Below are 19807 nucleotides of genomic sequence, written 5' to 3'. Positions count from 1 at the left end.
GCAGACCCTTTCTAACCATCTGAGCAAACGGCCTGTCCTGCCAGGCCGTGGACATTCACCCAGAGAGACAGAGAGTTTCCCAGTGCCCAGCTTTGCTGTAACACATCCATCACTCAGGGCACCTTGATAAGAGCAGGGTGTGTGCCAGGGCAGAGACCAGGAGAGATCAACCCTTCTCCACCCAGGGCTCACACCCCGTGCTCGCTCCTTTTCATCCTCGGGCTTCTCCCGGCGGGTTTTGGGTTTCCACGCTCTGCCCCCGTGTCCTTGGGTCCAGTTGTTGTGTTACCCAGGCTGTCATCAGCTGTTGTCCCTCAGTGTGTTCTGCCTGCAGAGCTGTTTGGATCTGGCAGAGCAGGTCTGGGCTGCTGGGGGAGGGGGGAAGAAGGGGCCAGTTCACAGTGCTGGGACAGTCACGAGACCCAGAGCGGATGTTTCGCAAAAGGATTTGGGTTCATCTTTTTCTTCCTTTTGTTTTTTTTTACTGCAACCCCCCCCCCCACATCCTCCTCTGTCACTGCAACCAAAAATCTGTGGCCTGAAAGGCCAAGCCCCTGAAGTGCTTTAGGGCTGGGTTTAAGAATATTCCACGTCTGTGATGTTGGTGGGGAGGGTTCAGTCCCCATTCAGAGTTGGGCTCGATGATCCCTGTAGGGCCCTCCCAGCTCGGAATATTCTGGGATATCAAGTATTTGGAAGTGTTACCACCAGTGTGAGATAGTTCTTGTGCAAGTGTTGTCGAGCTGAGGGGTTAATTTGGCATATGGGGGGTGCTCCCCTGAGCTCTGCAGCCACCTCACGTGGGGGCAGAGCCCTGGATGCGGCAGGGACGGCTCTTCTCCCAGAGATTATTTCCCAGTGGTGGCATCTTATCTTGTCACTGCAGTGGCTCTTGAGAAAACATAACAGGGAGGCTCTTGAGCCGACGTGACAGCCTTGGAACAAAGAGTTCATCAGGTTCTGGGGGAAGAAGGGTTTGCTTTGCAGCTCGTTCCTCCCCGTGCACAGCTCAGCTGCTCAGTTTATCACGGGAAAAGCGAGAGATTTAGGGAGGATGGAGGCTGATGAGGAACTGGGGGGTGGATATTTTGCTCAGCTGGAGTGACTGCAGCAAAACAAATGAATGCTGAGTGCTCCAGCCCTGGAGATTTGCTTTGTTAATGGCTCTGGCTTCGCAGGCACTGGGTTGATGTAGCAGATTTCTCAGGGCCACGTGTAGAAGTGCTGATTTCTCCCAGCGAAATATGGGAACAGAAAATGGGGATAATGCTACCTGCTGGAAGATGGGGCTGGTGATGGTGAAGCTCCACTCTTGGGTGGAGTTGCTTGTCCTTGCACAGCCCTGGGAAGTGATCAGTGATCCCCTTGGGCTGGAAGCCTCAAGGATATCTCATGCCATGGCTTATTTTTTGACAAATTTGTTTGTCTGTGGAGAAATGCAGCAGCCCAGAATCCCTGTGGGGTGTTTTTGAGGGAGTGGGATGAATCCAGAGGGATGAATCCAGAGGGTCACAGGTTGTTTGGGATAATGGCCACGCTGTTGGAGTCAGGGCAGTGGCACTGCCAGGAATCCCAGCCCTTGGCCTTCGTTCTGGTCCACACGCAGCAGCAGGTGAGGGGAGGGAAGGAGGAAGAGGTTCATAAATAGCATTTCGGGGAAAAGCTGCCCTCTCTGCAAGCAGAGATAGGAAGAAGGATCAATTCTCCTGGAGCTGAGAGTGCAGACTGTGCCAGACAGTCATTAAAGGCATTTTCCTGTGGCTGTGCTCTCAAGCTGCACCCCAAGCCTGCTTGGGAACAGAGCCGTGGTTATTCCAGGGAGGAGGAGGCTCCACGGCCTCACTGCTGGGTCACAGGCAGTCACCAGCCATCCCTCCCTTCAGGCTGAACAGTCCCTGCCCCTTTCCTGGGGCCAAAAGCTGGGTGAGGTGCTCCTGGGATCATGAAAACAACCTGAGTGATAGGGCAGGGACGTGGATGCAGCCTGGGATCTGCAGCAGGAGATCACCTGCAGGGTGGATCTGGGGCAAATCCCACTGGATCTGCGGTGTTCCCAGGATGGGTGGCTGTGTCCATGCTGTGTTTATAACAGTGTTGCTCTCCAGTGCAGTCCCAGTGACACCCTGACATGGAAATGGGGCTGGATGGGCCTTAAGGTCCCTTCCAACCATCCCCTGATTTTGTGACAGTGGGAACCAGCCTGGCAATGTGCATCTTCCCTTCAAAACTTTTCATTTCTATAAGTAAAAATCCCTTTGTTTGTGCACCTGTTTTTCATGCCAGCTTTGCCACAGGGGAGAGTATTTTTCAGACGATCCAACACATTTTTTCAGCTGTTTCTGCAAATCCAGACACCTCGTGGAGTGAGGCAAAGGAAATGCAGAAATAGGTCAGGTATTTAAATAAGATGTAGTTGTCTCTCTTCACAGCAAGTTGCCTTTTTTCCTGCCTGTGTGAATTGTGCTAATGTATCAGGGAATAAAGAGAACAAAGGGAAGCAGAAGTGGCAGCATTTTCATTCTGGGATTGCAGCTTCAGAGCCCTTTACTTTGCAGAAGTGATACTGAGACCACTCTGGAACATCTCAGCAAACGCTCCTGCAATAATAAAACCCCAAATTGCCTGCTCAACCCCTCTGAATACATAAAATCCACTTAAAATCCTGCCTGTCATTTTGCTGTCACATAAAACACTGATTTCCCTGCCACAGCCTGCTTCTGAGCCGTGTCCTTGATGCCTTGCAGTGGCGTGAATGCATAATGTTAAGGCAACACGGGGAAATTTGGGTGCTTTCAGCTGGCTTGAAATGCAGGGGACAGGCTGCCTTTGGTCCTCGACTGTAGGTTTGTGTTTTTGAGCTCAGTTCTCTGAGCCAGGAGCGCCTGTGGCTGGTGCCACACTCCCGCCAGGTCGGCTGTCACCTTGGCTTAGGCTCATCCACCTACCCCCCGGGTCCTGGAGGGGACAGTCAGAGCCCAGAACGAAATTCCTCTTTTTAAATACCTCTGTGGTACCTGCCCTGCTGAAAGGAGTTGGCTTCTTGCCTTTTTAAAGTTGGATGGAAGGAAGGTCTTGCTCGCAGGACCCGCCCCGTCCTTTGTTCTCCTCGGGCTTTGCCTCTTCGATCCCGACTCACTCCGATGCTTCCGACCGGCACAGTGACGGTTTTCGTCGTGCCTGAAATTTGATTAGGCTCAAAGTGTGTCACTGGGATGCTGTAATGCTGATCCAGAGGTGATGTCAGCGCTGGGCTTTCCTGCATGGACAGTTCTATGCAACGGGAGTTTTGGAGGCAGTAGAAGCGACTTTTCCCTTCATTATCACCACAGCCCTGCTCAGTCCTCCTTCTCCCTTCCAGATTCCCCCTTCCTCCTCAGTTCATCTACTCTGCTGCATTCATTGCTCTTGTCTTCTCTTTTCTCCAGTTTCTCTTTAATGACCAGCCATTCCCGTCCTTTGTGCTGGCCAAACGTTGCTGGGCAGGTTTGGTGTAGACTGAGGTGCATCATCCTGAGAACAGCTGTAAACCTGCTCAAATCATCCCTAAAACACCCTCCACCCCTGGAACTCTGCTTGTAGCCTGCAGGGATCAGCCAAAACCAGGTGATCTGAGTCACTCCATGACCTGGGTGTTTGTTCCTCAGACCTCGGGCCCAGCTCAGGGATTTTTCAGTAGCACCAACCTCGGTCCGAGCTGCTCCTTGGCTTCCTTCTGACCTCCTCGTGTATCTAAGCTGTGTATTTAAGCCCTGCACTGTTGCTGTGCCTCTTTGGGCTCCTCTTGAGGGCCCTGGGTGTTCTCCTGCCCCGGGGAAGCAGGAGCTGCTTCAGAACTAAAACCTGGCTGTGGTGATGGAGCAACGAGAGGTCTGTGCCCTGAGTCACCCTGAGTGCAGCTTCCCCTTCCCACCCCTCAACCTCTGCCTGACCCTTCCCTGCCCTGCTCCACGGGGGTTGGGAACGTGTTTTCAGCTGTCCCCTTGCCAGGACGATGTGTTTGAAGGGACCAGGGAGCTGCCTGCAGCGTCCCTGCTGCTGCCACGTCCTGTCCCTGCTGCCCCGTCCTTCCCCATCAGACGGCAGAAATCCCAGGGGTGGAAAAATCACTCTGTGTGTGTCCCGGTGGCTCCGGCCACGGCGAGGGGTGTTCTCAACAGGAGGGACGTCAGCGAGGCTCCTCAGCATCAGGGTTTAAAAGCCTGTCATTAGCCGAAGGATGATTCAGCTTCCTCAGCTAAAATGTCACCGTGTGGATGCTGGAAGAGGAGGAGGAGGAGGAGGAGGAGGAGGAGGAGGAGGAGGAGGAGGAGGAGGCGCCTTCCTCGCTGGCACCGCGCCACGAGCACCCTCTCCCCTCTCCCTCTGAGCTCCCATTCCCTGAAAACTCCGGGGTTGACACGCTCAGGATGGAGCTGGGGAGCCCTGAATCCCTGGGGAAGGCGCTGGTGTGTCACTGGTGCAAGTGTGACCCTTCAGCAGGGGCTGGGGGACAACAGTGCTGCTCCCGGGACGGAGCCGCTCCCTGGGGAAAAAAAAGCTGCAGCCGAATCCAGCACAACAGCAGCTCTTTTCTTTTTTTTTTTTTTTTTTTTTTTTTTTTTTTTTTCCGTGGCGTTTCTCCTGTTTTTCTGTTAGAAAAGGAGAAAAATCTGGGTTTTCAGATCAGCCCTGGGAACGGGGGCAGGATCCAGCGCAGCTGTTCCAGGTCAGCGGAGGGGAGACGTCTCCCGTGCTGACAGAGCAAGGTTATCCCGACAGAACGTGCCTCCTCGCTGGAATCTGCCCTCGGGGCAGGATTAGCTCAGCATTTGCTGCTGGACAGAGCTGGTCCGGAGGCCCGGGAAGCCACTGGCAATTGGACATGATGTCACCACGTCCCGCATTAAGTAGGTCACGGTGACACCCTGCCCGAAACCCCTCGGCTGTGGCAGCGGCGGGGGGGGCTGGAATAACCCCCGGGGCGTGTAAAAAACCCTGAGAAAGGGGGGGTTCGTGCAGAACCGAGCTCCTGCAGGGGTTATCCGGGGTGCCCGCAGCAGCCATCGGCGGCAGCGGTAGCTGAGCCCTCCCTGCTCTGCATCAGCCCTGCTTGGCAGCCAGGAGGCATCAGATGGGATGAGGAACATCCAGGTTGCCATAGCGACCGGGAGCTGCGGCGCTGGGAGCAGCCGCTCTCCATCACCCCCTCCATCGCCATCCCCTGCCTTTCCATCGCCATCCACTGCCTTTCCATCACCATCCACTACCTCTCCATCGCCATCCCCTGCCTCTCCATCACCCTCCACTGACTCTCCATCACCTCTCCATCTCCTCTCCATCTCCTCCACTGGCCCTCGATCACCCTTTGTTGTCATTCCATCTCCCCTCCATCACCCTCTGTTGCCCTCCTCTCACCCCTCCATCACCCCCTCCATTCTCCCTCCATCTCCATTGCTCCTCCATCACCCCATCCCTTCATTACCCATCACCCTCCAGCTCCTCTCCATCTCCCCTCAGTCACTCTCCATCACCCCCTCCATCACCCTCCACTGCCTTTCTATCACCTTCCATCACCCTCCATTGCCTTTCCATCACCTTTCAGTCATTCTCCATCATCCCTTCCATGTCCAGCCCAGCCTGTGGACACTCCCCCTTCCCTGCAGTGCCCCTGGATGGGGGCTCAGGATGTGCCCCGGGATGTCAGAGCCCTCCCAGGGCATTCCCAGCTTTAATGAGCTCAGCAGGGCTGTGTGTGGAACAGAAAGGAGCTGAGCTGTTCCCCTTCACGGGCCGTGGGCAGGAGCACAGCCAGGGTGGGTGGGACAGGGACAGGGACAGGGACAGCCACAGGGCCACCCTGCAAGGCAGCACTGAAGCAAAGCTGGGATGTGACAGCAAAGCCCCACTTCCCAGCCCCTCACCTGGGGAGAGCTCTCATCCCAACACCCTGCTGTCATATTTTAGGGGATCTCTTGGAAGCTCAGGGGCAGCTTCACCCCTTCCATGGCTCCAGACCCCTGCCAGGCTCTGAAAACATCCATTTAATTCACGGCCCAGGGGGAAAAGTGGATGGGGCTGCTCATCCTTTGGGATGACTGTGGGTTCTGTCAGCTGCAAAGCTTCACTGTTCCCAACATCCATCAGCTGTTGCAGCCGCTGTTGGTCCTCCAGAATTGTTGCCCCTTTTAAATTTTGGGTGGAAAACATCTGAATAATGCCACACACTTGTCCTCACAGCCCCCTGTACCTCACAGGCTTGTGGGAGCTGGACAGACACATCCCAGGTGACTGAAAGGTGCTGGATTCCCTCTGAGGTGTTTTTTTTGGAGGAGAATTTCTTCCTTAGACTTCAGAAATCCATCCCACCAGCTGGGCCAGGGGGAGGACCAGCAATGGGAAGAAAATGCAAGGAAAGGCTTTTGCTGCTTCTCGACCTGCCTGGGAATTGAGTCCCCGACGTCCTAAACAGGAGGCAGCTCTGCACTCATCTTCCTAAGTGGTCTTATTTAATTTATGTGCTGGTTCATTTCTGCTGCTGGTTCTTGGCATCCCCCCTTCCCCCCCAGCAAGAAGAGCCGTTGTGCTGCTTCCCTCTGCTCCAGACAAGGGCTTTGGATCGTATTTTTGGCGTGGTGGTTCCCATAAAATATGTAACACAACAGCCACGTTGGAGCTGGAGCTGCCTGAGCTCTGACTCCCCAGAGCTCTGCCAGGGCCCAGAATAGCTCAGAAATGTGACTTCTTAATTGGAGGCTGCAGAAGAAGCTGCTGCTGCTGCTGCTGCTGAGGGCAGGGCTGGTTTGAGGTGAAGGGCAGCAGCACGTGGTGCTGGGCTCTGACGTGTGTCCACAGGCCCCATCCCAGCTCATCCCATCCTTTTCCTTCCCTCCTGTCGTGGAGTCCCCAGGAAATACCCCTAGTAAGTGAGCAGGTGTTTCTCATCCCCCAAAATCAGCTTTTGTGAGGGATAAAGGGCATCAGGCACTGGGTGTGATGTCACCAGGGGAGGAAAAAAATACCCTGAGAATGACAGACCATCCAATGCCACCCCCTGGCATGGGCAGGGACACCTTCCATTGGCCAGGTTGCTCCAATCCCCATCCAAGCTGGCCTTGGATTTCATGTCAGACAGGATAATTCCACTCCCTTTGTATCCCATGCATCTCCCAGGCTGGAGGAAGGGCCACGTTCAGGCACAGTGTGCCTGTAAAATGATGTCTCAAAAACGCTTCTGGGGCTTTCCCACCCTAAAATAATGACTTTGGGGTGCATGCCCCTGGCTGGGACCTGCTCCCCATTCACCTGTTTGGGTGTTTTATGGCATTTTGGGAGAGTGGGAACAGCCCCTGCCCCCTCAGCCCAGGATCTGCTCAGGAGCACATGAACCAAAGGAGGAGAGACAGAAATATTGCACTGTTGTTCCAGAAAGCTCTCCCTGGATGTGCAAATGCCCCAGTTCCTAAATCAAGAAGGAAGGAAGTGCAGCTCAGTGGCTGCTCCGGGGTCAGTGGCAATAAATGCATTTTAAGAATGAGAGAGCCAAATCCTTAATGGCCTGGGTTTGCATCTCAGCCAGAGGGGAAGGAATAAACCTGGATCTGCTGCAGACACGTCACGAGAAAGGCCCATCAGTGTTCTGGCAGCTGCTGCCATCCCAGGAAAGCGGATTTTCTGGCTCGGGCACGGATCGATGGGAGTGTCCCAGCAGCACTCAGAGCTGAGCACTCAGAGCTGACTTGGCCACTGGACACGTGTGACACTTTGCACTGGGACCAGGCAAGATATGAACAGTTCTTGTTTCTCACTGAAAGGGAAACAACAGCCTTGCTGACGCAGCCTGCCGGTGGAACGCGTGCTTCCCCAGCCCCAGGAGCGACTCTGCGGTTTGCTCCGGTAACCAAATGTCAGCAGAGGCAGCACGTGGGCAGGTCTGAGCCAGAAAGGCTTGAAAGCCACTTTTTGAAGCGGAGGGGGTCGAGTTTTTCCGTTCTGCTCGCAGCCTGGTGCTTCTCTTGCTCCCCGACGAGCGGCTTTTGCAAAGCCTCTTGGCGCAGCCTCGAGGTGATGGGGCCGAGCAGAGCCGGGCTGGGAAATGCACTGCAAACGTTTGCTGGGCTTGAAGATGGGGAAAAATAATATAATTCAGTGTTATCAGGTGTGTCACTTGGCTGGAGATGATCCTGAAAAATTGCTCACAGAGAGAGGAGGGACCTGTTCAGCTCGGTGACCTCGGTCGGGGAGGGTTTCACCGGGCGGGTGTTGCAAACCCCGCTGCGGTTCGGGATGTTTGTCACAAACCCTGAGCAGCACGTGCTGCATGAGGGACAGGCTGTGTGTGCCCGTCCAGCTGCTCTGGGGTGAGCAAAGGGGAATGATTTGCACCCAAAAAAAAAGGGTCCTTGATCCTTGCTTTAGCCTCCTGCAGCCCCCTGAGCCAGCGTGTCCCAATAAGAGCTGGGTGGCAAAAGGTGTTTTGTGCCTCTGATGAGAAGGATGAGGAGGCCCAGGGAGTCACAGGGGTGATGCTGTCAAAGTCAGCTGAGTCTCACTGGGGGAAATCCATGCTCTGAGTGTGTAAATCTCTTCTGGCAGGGCTTTGAAGCTGCCACACTTGGGACGTGCCTGTCCTGCGAGGGGCAGTGGGAGAGCTGGGGGGAAGTGTGAGGGTCTCTGGGTAGTTGGCAGCAGCACATCTGTCTCCCTGGAATGAAATATCCACCTGGGATTATTTACATGCCATGCTCCTTGTGCCCTGGCTCCCTGGGGGACAGTGGGTTTGGGAATTCTTGTGGACACAGGCATGGAGAGTGTCAGTCCTTCCCATGGAGCAGCAGGTGATGCAGGGGAGGCACAAAATGCCCACAAGGTTTCAGTGCAGGTTTCCCAACCTGGCCACACTGAGAATCAGCCGCTCCTGCTTTGCCTCCTTTGAAGCTGCTTTGGGGTTCCTTTTCACAGTGGGGGCTGTGGCTTCTTCTCTGGGCCCAAACACCCCCAGTATCATTGTCCTGCAAGCTGCACAAACCCACAAGTGGCCAGATGAGATATATCCCCATCCCTGCCCTGCCAGACACCAGCCTGGGCCCTAAACCCTCGTGCACAGGACACTTATCTGTCCCCAAATGACACCTGTTGTACCTCAGATATGTCCATGTTTATCACCCATCTTGTACCCAGTGTCTTTTCAGACCCTGCTCAAGAAATTCCCCCTGGGAGGGTGGGCAGGCCCTGGCACAGGTTGCCCAGAGAAGCTGTGGCTGCCCCTGGATCCCTGGAAGTGTCCAAGGCCAGGTTGGACGGGGCTTGGAGCACCCTGGGATAGAGGAAGGTGTCCCTGGTGGAACTGGATGAGCTTTAAGGTCCTTCCCAACCCAACCCATTCCATGATTCCATGATTCTCACCTCTGCCACCCAGTAGCAGTGAGTTCCACATGCTGTAGTGATCCCCCAGCAGTGACACCACACATTGCCTGGAGAGCTGATTTAACCCTCCTTGGAATTCTCAGTATCCCTCTTTCCGTCCTTGCCTCCTTGTTGGGAAGCAGAGCCTTGAAAAGTGCCTTTTTTTAGACCTCTCCAGCTTCTCCCTCTCCTCTTCCTGCACATTTTCTTCGTGCAGAATATAGCTCCTGCTTTTCTGCCTTCTTTTTTTTTTTTTTTTGCAGCCTCCCTTCATCTGGGAGCCTTTTTTGATGTCTCCTTTCGTGGCTGTGCCCCCCTACGAGGCTCAGCCGGTGTCCAGATGAGGCAGGGCTGGCTTACATAAGGTGTTCCCGTTCTTTTGGGTGTTCTCCATCCTGCCCTTCCTGATCCCTCCCATCTTGGTTGCAGCTGCAGGGCTTTGTGGTGTCACAGAATCACAGAGCATCCCTGGCTTGGAAGGCAGCCTGGCAGCCCACAGTGCTCCCTTCCAGGAGGAGACCTCGGTTTAAGATCTGGAAAAATGGGATGGTTTAAAGCAGTCGCCTCTGGAACCCATCCCACTGGACTCACTGCTGCTGAGCCCTCCTTTCACACTGCACTGCACATGCAGCACCATTTGAATCCCTCTGAAAACCCCTGAGTTTTTGTTGTCATGAAAAGCGGGCACCTGGCTGTGCTCGGCTTTGCCACCCCTACCCAAATTTGGCTTCCTAGCAGAGCCCATTTCCTGCTCTGTGATGGTGTTGGCTGCACCCCCCATCTGAGGCAAGCAGCACCTCACTGAAAGATCCTGGGAAATCTGGGTAAATCCCTGCTCCATCCCAGCCCCCCAGCCCCTGGTGGGTGCCCCTGTCCCTGTTCCCAGCCCCCCATCCTGCTGGATGGAGCTGCCCATGGGGAATATCTCCCAGACAAGTGCTCTGCTGGATTTTCATGCTCCTTGCAGGGCATTCCAGGTCACCTGTGGCTGCTCTTCAGCAGGGAATCATGGAATGCTTGGGGTTGGAAGGGAGCTGACAGCCCATCCAGTCCCCCGGGCAGGGGCACCTTCCACCAGCCCAGGTTGCTCCAACCTGGCATCCTGCATGTTTAACATTTACTTAACGTATTTATTCAACTCTCCAGCCTTGTGTTGCCAGAGCTCCCTCTGATCTTTGCCCCCTCCCTGCCCTGGCTGTTTCCTTCCCCCCTCGTGCTGTCTGCAGAGCTGACAGATGTCTCGGGCCATTTATGCGCCACTTGGCTTGTGTTTTCCCCGAGGTCCTGGATTAAATGCTCAGTCAAAACTCTCCCATTTCATGGGCCAGTGATCTCCCTCCTCTCCGAGTCCTCCCCTCTCTGCTGGTTTGCTCACCCAGGGCCCTGCTCAGCTCCTGCTCAGCTCCCCCTGTGCCTCTGAGGCTGCAGGATGTGGCTCCCACCCACCTGATGTGCTGCCCCCCGTGCCCTGCACACCCCCTGCTCCCACCCAGAGCCAGGGCCGAGCCAGGGGAGCTGCTCCAGGCACTCCAAGAGCATGGCATGGGTTGGGAAAAAAAATGAAGGAAGAAGAGTGGCTCGGTCCTGCAGGGATCACCGAGCCAGGAAATGCAAAGAGAAACCCCAGCCCTCCCCACGAGCTGGGATCAGCAGCTGTGCTTTGCTGGAGAAGCTGTTCCCACCCAAAAACATCTCCTTGCAGTGGCACAAAGAGCTGTGTTTGCAGAAAGCACCAACACCTTGGTGTTTATGGCGTGCAGGAACTGTTGTCTGGTTCATTCCATACTGGCATTCCCATGTTTTTCATTCCACACAGGCATTCCCATGTGTTCCCTGGCAGGAGGGAAGCAGTGCTGGGGTAGATCCCAACTTCCCCACAAAACCTCTTTTCCCCTCACTTCCATTTTCCAGGTGGTTTCACTCTTCCTGGGTTCTGGGGCTGGGGTTCCTCCCCTGGCAGGGTCTCAGCTCACATCTCGCTGCCTCTTCTGGTGGAATCCTTGTTCAAAATAAGTCAGTTTGTTTCCCAGGAGGTGCCCAGGAGCTGCATCTGTCATTTTGTCCTGATGGACTTGACTTCCATCAGTGTGTGGTGACACCAGGGCTCAGTGAGGAGCCAAAGCTGCCCAAAGGGCTGGACTGTGCCTGGTGCCCACAGGGAGTCATGGAATGGGTTGGGTGGGAAGGATCATCCAGTGCCACCCCTGCCATGGGCAGGGACACCTTCCACCAGCCCAGGTTGCTCCAACCTGGCCTTGGACACTTCCAGGGATCCAGGGGCAGCCACAGCTTCTCTGGGCAACCCTGTGCCAGGGCCTGCCCACCCTCACAACCAGGGATTCCTTCCCAACATCCCATCTATCCCTGCCCTCTGGCAGTGGGAAGCCCTTGCCCAAAGTCCCCAAAAAGTGGTGGGACAGGATTGTACCCTGAGAACTCCTTTTTCAGCTCAAGTCTGAGTGGAGCTGGGACTTTTCTCTGCCTTTGCTGCCTTCAGGGTCTTGCAGAGCACCAGCAATCCCCAAAGGGCATTTTCATGTTTCATGTGTTGCCCTTGCCTATGAAAGGCTTTGTTGACTCCCAGGACTGCTCTGGACCTTCATCTCAAGCCCTTCCTTTGGGAGATAAATTCTGTGGGTACTTGGGGAATCACCACCTCCCCAGCTGCTTGGTTGTGGCAGTGGGATCCGGAAAGGTCTTCAGTCCGATTTTCCCGGCTGGTGCAGCAGCTGTTCCCTCCCTTTGGGTCACCAACCAACCCTCCTGTCCCCTGGGGCACCAGCAGCTGCCCACATCCCCCCCCTCACTGCAGCACCAGGAGTGAGGCTGCTGTGACCACCAGGCTGGAAACCAAACTTGGCATTCCCAGGTTTCCTCCCCCCTCCTCCTCTTCTGGCGACCGACCAAGCGCAGCCTCCGAGGGGCCCGAGGTCCCAGCAGCTCCAGCTGCTCGTGGAGCTGGTGGCAGGGCTGGGGTGGTGGTGCCCAGAAGGGAACACTGAGCAAGGATCTTGTCCTCCTCATGGATCTGCAGATCCCTTGGGGGTTGTCCCTTGGATGCCACCCAGGAGCTGTCCTGCCCCCCCTCCCCAGCAAAAGGCTTTTTTTTTTGAGGATGAAACCTCAGGCAGCACGTGGTGAATGAGTGGGTGTTGGCATGGTGGGATTTGGGAAGTGTTTTGAGGGAATTGTTCCCCCTGGCAAAGATCAGAGCATCTCCTCCAGCTCCCACCATCCCAGGACAGCATTAGCTTTAGGTAGATGTGTTTAGATTCGCCTTCTTGCTGCAGGTCCCACAGCCTCCTGATTTCCAGGCTTGGGTCCTTCTTAGGGGTCAAAATTCAGGTTATTCCTCTCTCCAGATCCTCTGCCTTGTTACCCAGAACCTGCTGAGGGCTGGAGGAGAGGAAAGTCCTCATCCCTTATCCGTGTTGCAGACGCTTGGTGATAAAGCTGGTCCCCAAGCACGTGGGGACAGGAATCTCCAGGAGGCTCCTCCTGCTAAGACATGGCAAAAATAGCAAACTAAGCTGGGATTTCAGCCTTGACTCACCCAGGCAAGAGTAAATAAGTATTTAATACCTGGGACAACGTGAGGGCTTTGTGTGCTGTGCCCTGGCAGCCCCCTCCAACCAACCAACCCACCAACCATCCAACCAACCCACCAACCATCCCAACCAACCATTTTTATGGAATTGGTGAAAATCTGAATTATTTGGAAGCTGCATCAAAATGTGGCTTAAGGGATGTGGCACAGCTTGAGCAGTGGAGTAAAAACTGCACGAAGAAGTTGGGCTGTGGCAGTGGAAACACCGAAATGGTTCAGGCCAGGAAGGGCCTGGGGTCTGGAAGCCAAACAATGGGATCCTAACACATCCTCTCTGGGGTGTTTGGAGCATCAGGAGAGGCAGTGGAGTAATGTCAGCAGGTCTTTAAACCACCCTCACAGCAAAGGGAACAGTATTTGGGATCTGGAGCCTTTATGGCCTTTAGCAAAGCAGGACTTGTTTTCCAGCCATCCCTGTCCCTGCCTGGCCAGAGCAGGGATGGGCAGCCCTGGCCATGTCCTCGTGTCCCCCCTTGGCAGTGACCCCAAACAGCCCAGGACAGACCAACGTGGGTGGCAGAAACTCCTGGTTCATTTGCGGGAATCATTTTTTTACTGCCAAAATTGGGTTAAAAAGCCGAGAAGGGTTTGCAGTTGTGTCTGGCACGGGACTGTCTGTCCGTCCGTCCATCTGCAGAGGGAATTGGAAGGAACCACCACCCTACATGGGATTCCTTTGGCTGTTCTGGGCTGGGTTTTAGTCTGTGAGCCCAGCCCGGGTGTCCCTGTCACTGCTGGAGGTTCAGGGCTTGCTGGTGGGGTCACCGAGGTGGCAGCAGCCCCTGGACCTTCTACAGCCCTGTCTGTGCCCGTGAGGCATCAATCCCCATCCCAAATCTCCAGGTGCAGAGTGGGAGCTTCACAAGCGGGAGCGGGGCTGAGCCGAGCCCAAAAACTCGATGTCCCTGACCCCAAAACGCCTCTGGCAGCCCTGGATCCCCATCCCGTCCCTCTGACCCGTGTCCCTTTCCCTGGCAGGGAGAAGCGGGCCCTGCACATCAGCGTCACCAACCCGGTGCAGTGCAGCCTCCACGGGCGGAAATGCACGGTCTCCGTGGAAACCAGGATTAACCAATCCCAACCGGATTTCACCAAGCATCGCTCCGGCTTCGTCCTCTCCGTGCCGGGGAATTAACACCCGCTCCGCCCGCGCCGGGGCTCGGCCCGCCCTCCCCGCGCCCGGGACTCGTCGGGATTCACTGGGAGATGCTCGGCTGCGACGCGTCAGGCGCCTGGAACGGGCTCTGTAAGGCTCGAGGTTTTTGGAAAACCCGAAGTCAGGGGGTTTCAGAAAAGCCAAATTCACGCGGAACAACAAAAGGCTTGAAATAGCCAGTGACCTGTTCTCCATCTTACAAACCAGGCTGGAATATCACAAAAGTGCTTTGAAATTAGTCCAGAAAAAAAGCGTTAATAGGTACTTCCACCCTTTCCTCCCTTTCCCATATTGATTCTTTTCCCCCTCTCCAGTTTTCCCTCCCGTGTTTCTTTTCCATGTGCTGGTTTTTTTTTTTTTTTGCAATATGATGCAGCCTCCTCCTCCTCAGGAGGAACCAAAGATACCCGGCTCAGGGAGTCTGGTTCTGTAGGACCGAATCCCCGTGGAACCAGAGCCAGGTTTGGGAGGGAGGCCGGGAGACACTCCACACTCCTCCAGCCCCACGGAGCTGGGATGGTACATGGAGACACCTCCAGACTTGCTGCTTTCCCACCGGGAATTCCTTAACAGCCCGAGGCACCTTGGCTGGAGGCGGGTCCAGCACTGGAGAGGGGCCTTCCCAGTGCAGGGGCTTGTTTTGTTACCCCTGCATTGCTTTTGCCTTAATGACCCTCTCCGGGGACCTAAATCCAGTGGGTTCCCATTGGGACTTGCTGGGTTTTCAGATGATCCACGTGGCTTCGTGTCCGTGCCAGCGCTGGGGTTCGGGGAGGGAAAAGGGACCCGAGGCAGGGGGTGAGTCCAGAACCACGGGGAGCTTTGTGGGGCCGAGGCTGCGGCTCCGGCGCTTTGCACTATCCAACACTAACCCTGGGAGCCCCAGGGGCAGCAGCACAGACCAGCACCCGGGCTCTTCCCTCCAGAGAGCTATCCCAGCTCTTCCCAGCAGTGGGATGTGGGTGTTGGGGTGTTGGGCATCCCCTCAGCTCGCCTGGTGGCTCCACGTTCCGCCCGCGCCTGCCCGGCCCAGATAACCCAGAGCTCTGTGTTTACGGAAGGACCTGGATACCCCCTGGTTTATTCCCACCGTGCCAGGCCCTGCTGTGGCTCCTGAGCAGCCCAGGCTGTTGGGATTGTACATTGGGATTGTCCTGGCACTGCTGGTCAGGTCAGGATTCCCAGCCCTGGAGGCGGGGGCTGCGTGGTGACCCCACCTCAGGGTAAAAACTGGGAGCACTTGTTTAATGGAGCATTTCGGGAACTGGGAAGCCTGGAAGAGGCTCTTCACTAATGACCTGCTAACGAAAGGCTTCCCAAAGCCACGGGGTGCAGGGACAGGTCACTGCACCCCCAGGACTTGGGGGGGACCTGAGTGTGGAGCAGCTCCGGCTCTGTGTTACCTGGCACAAGCTCAGCCCTCCTCCGGGGATGCTCCACACCATTCCCGAGGTCCCCAGCCTTGGAGCAGCCCTGTCAGCATCCCAGCACCACCTCCCAGTGCCCCTGCCCCCTCCCAGCCTGTGGCTTTGGGGCTCTGCAGGAAGAAGCTCTTGCAAACACGAGGAGGGGACACCGACAGCCCCGACCGTCCCCACACACACTCGGGGACCACCACGGACCCTCCACCACCTCCCCTCATCCCACCTCGGCTCCTCGGGAGCGGCAGCACCGTGGGACAGCCCGGCTCCTGCCGGGGCCGCTCCAGAGGGAGCATCCCCGGCCTTGCTGTGCCTTTGGATTTGCACTTCGCTTCGATGTCCCGGTGCAGAGGCTCCCCCGCCGCACTAACCCCAGCCAGGCAGTGGCAGGATTTTAATCAGCACTTTTATCCACTCTTCCCTCCCAATGGAATGGTCGTTTGGAATCGGGATGGACGGCAACGCAGCGCAGGCTTAGGGAATTTCTGTCACCATGAGATGGCAATATTGTATGTGATGAGATGTCTTTATAAAATATATTATCTGTTCCTGCTCTGGTTTTATATATATATATATATATAAAAATATATAAAATATATATATATTCCTGGTTTTCCCATAAATTAACTATTTCTAAATTGAATCTGATTCTCAGCCGGGGGCGATAATGCAATGAACCCTTTTTTTTATTATTATTATTATTATTATTATTATTATTTTAAATCGCTGATATTTTAATGTGTAAAAGAAAACAAAAAACAAAAAAAAACCTACTATAATGGACCTGGGTTTTGTTTACATAATTCACTGTAATAAATAATAAAAAAAAAAGCAGTTAGTTGCATCCCACCATGGCCGTGCCTGTTTCTGCAGGGACGATGATGATGCTCGGAGGGAACGTGGTGTTTTGTTGTCCCAATATCCCGATTTTTTTCCCCCCCTCTGGCTTACTCCTGGACCTGCTGCTCTCCCACCACGGGGTGACCCCGGGGCTGGTAACGTGATTAAAGCTGCTTTAAACCCTCTGTCGTCAACACAAATCCCATTCCCAACGTTGCCAGTGGAGGGGTGGGAGCGCAGAAAAGACTCGGCCACGAGCCACTGCCGTGTAATGGATGGTCAGTGCATTTTTATTTAATCAGCACAGTACAAAAATAAATAAAAATAAGGGGAGGGGATTAAATTACAGGCACACTGAGCCCCATGACACAGTCGGTCGGGTTATAAACCACACATACTTACAAACACACTATACACATACATACAAAATGAGACAAATATAAATTAATAAGTAACAATACCCACCAATTTGGTCAACAAAGATCTACAGAAGAGATTGCACTAAAAAAACGTACGTACACATGTATCATTAGCAGGGTCCAATGTACAGCCATGAAGAGCTTCAAGTGAAAAAAAAAAAAAAGAAAAATCAAAAAAATAAAAGTAAATGGCACGTTATTTCTCCCTCTCGTTCGCCAGTTTAACGCCCGATGGACCAGAACTAAACTAGAACTGAGCACACGGAGAAAAAAATGATGATAAAACCCAAAAAGAAAGGTCTCAGTCCCCAGGCCTGATACGGGAATACCGGCTGAGACTGCGGTGTCGGGGGTGGTGTTGGGTCTTTGTGCATGGGTGTAATTTTACAGCCATCTCTCGTTAAGGTTTTTTTTTTTTTTCTTTTGATTATTATTTTTTTATGCGTTTTTTCCTTTTTTTTTTTTTTTATCTGAAGACACAAAATGCTCCTGTTTTGCATGCGCAGTAACCACTGGAAAAGCAACAATGACAGAAGAAAGAAGGGTTGTTTTTTTTTTTTTCGTTGTTTTTCTTTTTTTCCTCTCTTTCCCCCCCCCCGCAGGTTTTTGCAGTTCAGTTGGGTTTGTTCTAGAAGAATTCATATAGCAGCATGTGGCGGCTCCCCTTTGCTTGCACACTCAAGTAGATCCTTTACACAATACTCATGATCAGTGCACGATGGGAACAAGACATTTCACATTGATCTCATGAACAGTAGCGGTGATTCCCGTCACCCGGACCCGCTCGGGAATTCGAGTCTCTTCAAAGAAAATAAATAAAGGAGGGGGTGGGGGGACGGGGGAGATGGGGGTGGGGGGGTCCCCGGGCCGTGCCCGCGTCTCTGTCCCGGTGAGTCCCGACCGGGCCGGTTCAGCCGCCTCCGTTAGAGCCTTTAGAGGAATTTTTTTTTCCTTTTTTTTTTTCCTTTTTTTTTTTTCCTCCTTTTCCCCGCTGCCTGGGCTCTGTCTCGGTGATGCGGTGACCGGCCCCGCGGAGCCCCGCTCCGCTCCCGGGAGGTTGTGGGGGAGGTTCTTTTCCCCCTATCCATCCACGATGTGCTGGATCAATCCGGCGGCGGAGCCGCAGCATCCCCGGGCCCGCAGCGCGGGGAGGGGGCGGCGGCTGGAAAAGCGGCGGCGCAGGGGCGCGAACCGGGGGTCTGCGCTCCGGTCCGAACCCCCCGGGACCCCCCCAGGGTGGGTGGGGGAGCGGCGGCACCTCCCGCCCTTCCCGGCCGGGCAAATCCCCCCGGGAAGCGGCTCCGGGCCGGGCGGGCGCGGCGTGTCCGGGGGGCGCGGGGGGCGGCGGGCGCTCACCGGTCGAGGCCGATGAGCAGCCGGCCCTTCTCCTCGGAGCCGCTCTCCTTCTTGAGGTCGGCGAAGACCTGGGTGAAGTAGTGCGGGTCGGCGTTGACCTGCAGCATCTTGGGGCTCATGAGGTCGATGATGGAGAGGCAGCGGTCCCAGAAGGCCTCCTTACAGCTCTCCACCAGGAAGGGCTTCAGCGGGTAGGAGATCTCGTTGCCCATGTAGGAGTAGGAGAGGTACAGGCAGGTGAGCAGCACTGCCTGCAGTTCGTGGTCGGTGGCCACCTCGGCCGAGATGACGTCCCGGCACAGCATGTAGAGGAACACCACGTTGGCGGGCGTGATGAAGCCCTGGTCCTGCCAGCCCTGCAGCAGCAGCGAGCGGTCCACGGAGCGCAGCCAGAGCACGGGGTCGGTGGGCGAGAGGTGCTTCAGGCGGTAGCAGCGGCGGCACAGGAACTCGCCGAGGCAGCGCAGCAGCTCGCTGGTGCTCGCCTGCACCACGACCCTGCGCGGGGTGGCGGCGGCGGCGGCGGGCGCGGCCGGGGGCACCTTCTGCGCCGAGGCGAGGGCGGCGGCGGCGGCGGCGGGGGCGGCGGGGGCGAAGGTGGCGAGGTTGGCGCAGGAGAGCGATTTCTTCAGGTTCTCGTTGTTGAGGTGGGTCACGTTGCTCTGGTAGCCGCCGTTGGGCTGCACCTTCTTGGAGCTCTTCTTCTTGGCGGAGACGGCGGCGATGCGCTTCCAGGGCAGCACCGAGATCAGCGAGTGCCGCTTCAGGCCCTTCTCCTTCGCGTTCTTGCTGTTCTGCACCGCCGTGTAGTGCCCCACCGTGGCCGCCCCCTCCTCGAACAGCGGGGCCTTCCGGTAGCTCGGCGACAGCGACAGCACCGTGCCCATGGCGCTGGCCGCCCCGGCGGGGCCCCCGCCGCCGCCGCCGCCCGCCCGCGGCCCCCGCGGCCCCCGGCCCTGCGCCCCGGCCCCGGCCCGGCCCGGCCCGGCCGGCCCCGCTCTCGCTGCTCCTCCGCCGCCGCCGCCGCCGCCGCCGCCGCTCAGCGCCGCGCCTGACCCGCCCGCGCCGCGCGCGTCCCGCCGGCGCAGTGCGCGCGCCTGCCGCCCCCGCCGCCCCCGCCCCGCCCCGCGCCGCCACGTGCGCCCGCCGCGGCAACGGGGGGAGGCCACGCCCCCCGCCTGCCCGCGAATGGAAGAGACCCCGCCCCTACCCGCCTTGGCCACGCCCATCTCAGCATCCCTCGCAGTGTTTGGTTACGCCCCCATGCTCTCAGGCCACGCCCACACAGCGTTGGCCACGCCCCACATGTCAAGGAATGGGATTGGTCACGCCCCTCTCGGTCGAGGCCGAGCCCCTGATATTCCCTATATGGTTTGGCCACGCCCACATGGCACAAGGCCACGCCCACACCGCGCGCACCGCGCTTCTCTGAATGATGGAGGCCCCGCCCCTCGCGCCCCGGCCCCTGCCCCCCAGGCGGCCCCGGGTTGGGGTCTCGGTGGTCGCGGATCCCCCCCCCGAGCCCGCGGGCAGAGGCCGGGCACGGCCCGGGCGGAGAGAATAAAATAACAACGGAAATTATTTGCAAAAATCTCAAAATTAGGATTTAAACCCCTCCTCTGCCGGC

General features: G+C 56.2%; 3 protein-coding genes across 11 annotated transcripts in view; 2 read left to right on the top strand and 1 right to left on the bottom strand.

Moving 5' to 3' along the window:
- MYO1D (myosin ID) overlaps positions 1 to 17294 on the top strand; it is a 140698-nt gene extending 123404 nt beyond the window's left edge. The window contains exon 22 of the mRNA XM_050334749.1: positions 13967 to 17294. Coding sequence (XP_050190706.1) covers positions 13967 to 14123 — 157 coding nt within the window. The 3' untranslated portion in view covers positions 14124 to 17294. The remainder of the gene's footprint in view (positions 1 to 13966) is intronic.
- GPATCH8 (G-patch domain containing 8) overlaps positions 1 to 19807 on the top strand; it is a 173739-nt gene that overhangs the window by 61257 nt on the left and 92675 nt on the right. Inside the window, exon 1 of one of the 9 annotated variants that reach the window (XM_050334732.1) lies at positions 9250 to 9270. The exons of the other annotated variants lie outside the window; for them this stretch is intronic. The gene's annotated coding sequence lies outside the window, so the exon portion shown is untranslated. Of the gene's footprint in view, positions 1 to 9249; positions 9271 to 19807 lie in introns of those variants that run through there. 9 annotated transcript variants of the gene reach the window in all.
- Positions 16668 to 19232, bottom strand: CDK5R1 (cyclin dependent kinase 5 regulatory subunit 1). Its single transcript, XM_050334758.1, has one exon. It carries the CDS (start codon positions 19065 to 19067, stop codon positions 18177 to 18179), a length of 891 nt encoding a protein of 296 aa, XP_050190715.1. The 5' UTR covers positions 19068 to 19232; the 3' UTR covers positions 16668 to 18176.

The sequence above is a fragment of the Myiozetetes cayanensis genome, unplaced genomic scaffold, assembly GCF_022539395.1.
Source record: "Myiozetetes cayanensis isolate MyiCay16 unplaced genomic scaffold, myiCay2020 scf58, whole genome shotgun sequence".
Lineage (NCBI taxonomy): Eukaryota > Metazoa > Chordata > Aves > Passeriformes > Tyrannidae > Myiozetetes > Myiozetetes cayanensis.
Note: the sequence above shows the minus strand (reverse complement) of the source record. Positions and strands in the feature narration are given on the sequence as shown.